The following is a 7,135-nucleotide window of genomic DNA, read 5'->3' on the forward strand; positions in this document are numbered from 1 at the left end:
AACACTGTGTGGTGACGGTGTCCCAGGACTCACAGTGAACACATAAACCTCACTGCTCACTCACTGTTGGTTTACCTGAAGCTCTGACTGATAAACACGTGAATATTTAATCTCCAGTCTGAATCCTCTCACTGGGAGTGCTGGGATATTCTGGGACTGATGATGTCATTAATATTGTAACGCTGATAGACGCTGAAAGACACTGAGAGCTCATGTCTCTGAACAGGGACAAACTGGTCTAAATAATCTACAACCAGCACTTAATGGAGCCTGAAGACAAACCAGGACAGTCTGAACATGTGGGACCTGAGAAACTCTCTGTTTTACTGCAACACCTGAACACAACCTGGATCATCACACTGGTCCTCACGGGGTTAATAAGATAAACACTGCAAGGAAATATACAAAATACTATATGTATACTGTGTGTATATTAAATAATTTTTCTTTATTTAAAAAAATATTAAAATATTTTTTATTTTAAAAATTGCTGAAATGTTATTTAAAAAAATATTAAAAGAATATTTAAACAACATTTAAAGATTTTTTATTTAATAATTTTTTAAAATATTTTTTTTATTAAATTTGTTTTTTAATATTTTTAATTAAAACATTNAGCAATAAAAATATTTTGATATTTTCTATTTATTAAAACATATTTCAAAACTGTTTTAAATAAAAAATATTTAAATGTTTTATTTAAAAAATATTTAAATATTTATTAAAAGAATATTCAAATATTTCATTAAACAATATTTAAATATTATTTTAATAAAAAAATGTTTTAAATATTTTTTATTAAAATATCAATACAATTAAAAATATTTGATATTTTTCAATTTTAAAAAATATTTTAAAAAAAAAGTTTTAATATTTTTCTTTTTTTTTATTTGAATACATTTTTTTCACAAATATTTTTAAAAACTAATTTGAGCTGCTGACTGTAGTTTTTATCAAACAAACAGAAGGAAGTAGAGTGTTGGTTGGGGACTATTTCCTCTAGTTCAGATTCTGTTCCTGTTTACTGGTCTGGTGTCCTCAGGATGGAGCCCTGAGGAACACCTCAGAGACAGGATCAGGTGATTCAGGTTACCTTGTCAGAGTAGATGGACATGCGCGTTGTCAGCCCAACCACAGGGATTCTGTAGAAACCGGCGGTATAGGAAACAGGTGTCGGCGTCAGGTGGTCGTTGGACTGAGGAGGGTGACTGACCAGGATCGCGTACACCTGCAGCAGAAGGTGGTTTTCATTTAAAGATGCTCTTATTTTCTCAGTCCACCTACACATCCTGAGGCCAAAACCAATGACTGGCGTAACCTCCTGATCGTAGAAGAGTCTGCGTGGAAGTAAGACTGAACGTACACAGCGGCCTGTTCCTCAGAGTCAGAGATCTCACACTGTCAAAAATACACATTAGGGAGGAATTCTTCCCCGAATTTGAAAAGAAAATGCCCTGAATTTAAAAGTTTAACAGACAGAGAGAAATTACCCATAATTCTGCGGAAAAAGACAGAATGTGCAGCTGCTAAATATGACACTTCCTGTCACAACAGAAAACAGTTATATATAAAAATATAGAAACCAAATGTATTTATTCCTTAATTTCATGTTTTAATAAACATTAAAAACAGGCATTGTAAAAAGAATTTATAAATGAATGATTAATCATCAGTAAATACTTCAGATTTAGAAACAGATTCACAAAAAGCGCATTACAAAACTCTCATTATCATTACATTTATTGATTCATGAATAAATAATAGAATAGAAAAACTATACGAAAAGAGATTTTAAAAATGGAAATACATTCCTGGATTCACCCTTCAAAAATGTATAAATGTACAAACAATCCATCAAAATAAATGGAGCTAAATGGATTGGCTAACAGGTGAAGCAGTTTGAAAAAGAAAATGGAAATTGAAGATTGAATCCAGGTTTATGTTGTTTTTGTAAATCCATTTTTAAATCTGAAGTATTTATTGATGATTAATCATTAATTTATAAATTCTTTTTACAATTCCTGTTTTTAATGTTTATTAAAATATGAAATTAAGGAAATGCTTTATTACTTTTCCTGTGACATCACTGCTCCTCCATATGTGTATGTGTATATCTGTATATGTATATACATTATGTGTAGGTATATGTATGTATATGAGTTTATTGATTTTTTTTAGTTTACTTTATTTAATTATCAATTTATTCTTTAATTTCTATTAATAATTATACTGTCTTTAATTATATCAATATTGTAATTGATATTTTTTTTCTTTGATAATTTAAGTACATTGAATGACGGTAATTGTGCTGCTTTGACGACACATTTAAAATGGCAATGCCAATAAAGACTGAGGCTCAGGAGGTAGACCGGGTCGTCCACTAATTAGAAGGTCCGTGGTTCGATCCCCGGCTCCTCAAATCTGCATGTCCAAGTGTCCTTGGGGAAAATACTGAACCCCACATTGCCCCTGATGGCTGTCCCATCAGTGTATGTGTGTGATGTATGAATAGGTGAATGTGCCAAGTATTGTAAAGCTTTGAGCAAGAAGAGCAAGTGTAGGTCCTTTTACCGTTACTGGTTAATTGAAATTGAATTGATCTGAGGAACCGCTGCTGCAAAACAAACCTACAAATACAGAGACTCCTCTCTGTAGCCTTCGTTATGGAAGTGAGACTAACTAACTCCTGAAACTGTTTTAACTAAACAACAGAAAGTGAAACAGGAGGAGAAGAGGACAAATCAAAGGTCTCAGTGTCTCTTATAACTGAGCTACAAAACCCAACACAGAGAACCAATGAGGCTGAAGTGTGCTTCACACAGGTAGAGAACACACTGTTATACTGCACTGAGAGAGAGAGAGTGTGTGTGTCTGTGTGTCTGTCTCTATAATCCCTCCATCCTTCCTCTGGGAGGATGGAGGGATTATTACATCTGTGTTTCTGCAGAGAGAGAGGACGTTAATCTGACGTCCATCTCCGTGTTTCTGATTCTCTCTATCTCTCTCTCCGCCATGTTGGCCTCATTTTGTCCTTTCTCTGCCCACCTTTCTGTTCCTGTTCCTGTTCCTGTTTCTGTTCTTCTTGTGCTTGTTCCTGTTCTTGTTTCGGTTCCTGTTCATGTTTCTGTTCCTGTTTCTCTTCTTGTTCCTATTTCTGTTCTTGTTCCTGTTCTTGTTCCTGTTCTTGTTCCTGTTTCTGTTCTTGTTTCTCTTCCTGTTCATGTTTCTGTTCCTGTCTCTCTTCCTGTTCATGTTTCTTTTCTTGTTCCTTGTTCTGTTTCTGTTCTTGTTTCTCTTCCTGTTCCTGTTTCTCTTCCTGTTCTTGTTCCTGTTTCTGATCATCTTCCTGTTTCTGATCTTCTTCCTGTCCTTCTTCCTGTTTCTGTTCTTGTTCCTGTTCATGTTTCTTTTCTTGTTCCTTGTTCTGTTTCTGTTCTTGTTTCTCTTCCTGTTCCTGTTTCTCTTCCTGTTCTTGTTCCTGTTTCTGTTCTTGTTCCTGTTCATGTTTCTGTTCTTGTTCCTTTTTCTGAGTCTTGTTCTTGTTCCTGTTCTTGTTCCTGTTCTTCTGTCTCTTCCTGTTCCTTTTCCTGTTTCTGTTCTTGTTCCTTTTTCTGAGTCTTGTTCTTGTTCCTGTTTCTGTTCTTCTTGTGCTTGTTCCTGTTCTTGTTTCTCTTCCTGTTCATGTTTCTGTTCCTGTTTCTCTTCTTGTTCCTATTTCTGTTCTTGTTCCTGTTTCTGTTCTTGTTTCTCTTCCGGTTCATGTTTCTGTTCCTGTCTCTCTTCCTGTTCCTGTTTCTGTTCTTCTTCCTGTTTCTGATCTTCTTCCTGTTTCTGTTCTTGTTCCTGTTCATGTTTCTTTTCTTGTTCCTTGTTCTGTTTCTGTTCTTGTTTCTCTTCCTGTTCCTGTTCCTCTTCCTGTCCTTCTTCCTGTTTCTGTTCTTGTTCCTGTTCATGTTTCTTTTCTTGTTCCTTGTTCTGTTCTTGTTTCTCTTCCTGTTTTTGTCTCTTCCTGTTTCTGTTCTTGTTCCTTTTTCTGAGTCTTGTTCTTGTTCCTGTTCTTCTGTCTCTTCCTGTTCCTTTTCCTGTTTCTGTTCTTGTTCCTTTTTCTGAGTCTTGTTCTTGTTCCTGTTTCTGTTCTTGTTTTTTATGTTTTTTTATGTTTTATGTTATCACTGCATGTACAGCACTTTGTATCAGCTTTGGCTGTATTTAAAGTGCTCTATAAATAAAGTTGGAGTTGAGTTGTTCCTGTTCTTCTGTCTCTTCCTGTTCCTTTTCCTGTTTCTGTTCTTGTTCCTTTTTCTGAGTCTTGTTCTTGTTCCTGTTCTTGTTCCTGTTCTTCTGTCTCTTCCTGTTCCTGTTCCTTTTCCTGTTTCTGTTCTTGTTCCCGTTCTTGTTCCTGTTTCTGTTCTTTTTCTCTGTCCTGTTCTTGTTCCTATTTCTGCTCTACTTCCTCTTCCTGTTGTTCTTCCTTTTTCTGTTCTTTTTCTGTTCTGTTTCTGAGTTTTGTTCTTCCTGTTTCTATTCTTGATTCTGTTATTGTTCCTGATCTTCTCTGTCTGAGTTAAGGTTTCCTTAAAATAAAAGGGTTAGGTTAAGTTAAGATTTTCAAGTGATAATAGCAGCAAACAAACATCTCCATGGAAACTATAGAATTTTTCTGCTGTAAAATCTCTTTCATTGCTGCAAATCCCTTAACAATTTTCCTTAATTAAGGAAACCTTCTAAGAGATTCTGTGCAGCAGCCTTCCGTTACTCCCTCAGCTAAGGAGAAATTAAACCTCAAGTGTCAGACTTAAGTAGAAAACTTAAGGTGTTTTGTGCAGCTGGCCTCAGGCAGCAGAGCGTCGAGATCAGTGAAGATGAGAGCGCCCCCACCTGGTTGGAGATGAGGTCCTCACAGACGGACAGAGCCATCTGGATGGCGTTGGGCTTGTGTGTGACGGAGATGGCGTTCATCTTGAACTTGTCCTTCCCGTACAGCGTGTTGGCCTGGCTCACCGCCTCCTTGAACACCTGCTCGTAACGTTTCTGACTCAGGACGGCGCCGATGTTCACCAGCCGAGGCTCGCAGCCGCACCGTGCCACCGAGCAGCACTGCAGCACAGCGAGGAGGAGCACGCCACGCAGCTCCACTGAGGAGGAGGAGAGGGAGGAGGAGGTTATTGTCTAAACCACAGACTCTGGATGCCAATAGAAACACCTGTCAGGTCACACAGGTGAGTCAACACGTCTGAGACAGTCTGAACATCAGAACCTTCATGAAGGAGGATTCATCTCAGTCTAAGCTGCTGTTCCTAATAAACTGACCACTGTGATCAGCTGTTCCCTGGTGAGGAACAGAGTGAGGGAACCATGAACTCAACTCAGGGAACCAAGATGTTCCAACAGACACTGACATCAACAGGAGAGGAAGAGGATGAAGAGGTGGAAGAAGAAGAGGAAGATGAGCAAGAACAGGAAGACGAAGAAGAGGAAGGTGAGGATGAAGAAAAGGAAGAAGAAAAAAAAAAGGAAGAAGAGGAAGCGGATGAATAAGAGGAAGAAAAAGAGGAAGTAGAAGAGGAAGCAGATGAAGAGGAGGAAGAAGAGGAAGATGAGCAAGAACAGGGAGAGGAAGGAGAGGAAGGTGAGGATGAAGAAGAGGAAGAAGAAAAAGAAGAGGAAGTGGATGAAGAGGAGGAATAAAAAGAAGAGGGAGAAGAAGATGAAGAGGAAGTGGATGAAGAGGATGAAAGTGTTTTTTCTGTTTTTAACAGAAACGTTACAGGATGAATTTCAACCAATTTTTTTTTTTTTTATGGATTAATTCTAATTTTCTGACACGTGACCTAAAAACAGAAACACTGGTGATAGACTGACTCACTGGTCCTGGTCCTGGTCCTGGTCGCAGCAGATTTTCAAATTAAAAGCTCCGCTGTAGATTCCGTTACAGAGCTGCGTCGCGCGCTCGGTCTCCTGTTGATTTCACCGTCTGTGATTTATTTAAATCACGGTGCTCCCTCCGGTGTTCCCGCTCTCAGTCCGGTACCGTCCGCTGGTTCCGCTCCGGTTCGGTCCCGGTCTCTGTCTCGGGTCCGCCGGGTTAAAGGTCGATGTTTTTGTTTTTTTGATAAATTGATGAATTGCTCGTTGAAGCGGTAAAAAGCTCCGGTACCGTTCGGAGCCGTCACCGTCCCACAGCGGAAGGACAGATCCCGGTGTCTGGACCGAGTCGACGCTGTTTCAGTCCCGGGTTAGTCACGGGTAAAGCCCGCTGACATTGTTGATCCGGTCTGGTCCTGTTGATTCACCGACTCCTTTCATCAACATTAATCATCCGTTAAATATTATTTCCCCGGTAACGCGTCACTTTATTTCCCGCTCGTTGCTCTCGGTTTTATTCGGTTTCGGTCCGTCAAGGCTCGTGATCCTCGCGGACTTCCAAATGACCTGATGCTCGCGAGCCCGCGGTCTGTCCTTGGATCCTGACGCTTGCCTCCGCGCGCTCACGGACGAAGAGGAGAGGAGGCGCGCGACCGCTGGAGCGCGGACACGAGCGTCATCTCTCTGGCGCTTGTGAATTAATGAAGCGCGCGGTCACAGTTCAGAGGCTGTTTCTACATTTATACTGATTCTATCAATCTACTGCGCATGTCTGGATTTATTCATTCATTCAGTCCATTTATTAAACATATATATACATATATTAAAATAATTCATCCAGATTAAATCATTAAATATTTTATTTGAATAATTTCATTTATTATATTAAATTTATTAATTATTTATTATGAATTGTTATGATTTTGTGTATAAATATATATATATATATATATATATATATATATATATATACACACACACAACCAAAGATTACATATCACATAAATTGTATATCAATATATTTCACAATTGGTTGACCTCAAGAAGCTTTTCATCACATCATAATATATATTATTATTATTATATTTATAAACACACACACACACACACACACACACATACATATATATGTATTTACCTGCATGTTCATATTATTACTTGTGAAAATGTGATTTGATTTGCTGTAACTGTCAGTATAAAAGCACCAACATGTCGGAGTCAGAACATGTAACCCACGTCAACAGATGGGACACATTTGATCGTGCGTGTC

General features: G+C 38.3%; 1 protein-coding gene across 1 annotated transcript in view; it reads right to left on the minus strand.

The window, feature by feature from the left end:
• The window catches only part of LOC111236133 (glutamate receptor ionotropic, NMDA 1-like), a 59,338-nt gene extending 53,455 nt beyond the window's left edge, over nt 1-5,883 (minus strand). The window contains exons 1-3 of the mRNA XM_022764748.1: nt 5,867-5,883; nt 4,879-5,135; nt 1,094-1,228 (exon numbers count right to left, since the gene is read on the minus strand). Of these exons, the coding sequence (XP_022620469.1) occupies nt 1,094-1,228; nt 4,879-5,135; nt 5,867 (393 nt within the window). The 5' untranslated portion in view covers nt 5,868-5,883. The remainder of the gene's footprint in view (nt 1-1,093; nt 1,229-4,878; nt 5,136-5,866) is intronic.
• Nucleotides 5,884-7,135: the final 1,252 nt, after the last annotated feature.

This window comes from Seriola dumerili, unplaced genomic scaffold (genome assembly GCF_002260705.1).
Source record: "Seriola dumerili isolate Sdu_G_001 unplaced genomic scaffold, Sdu_1.0 BDQW01000567.1, whole genome shotgun sequence".
Classification (NCBI taxonomy): Eukaryota; Metazoa; Chordata; class Actinopteri; order Carangiformes; family Carangidae; genus Seriola; species Seriola dumerili.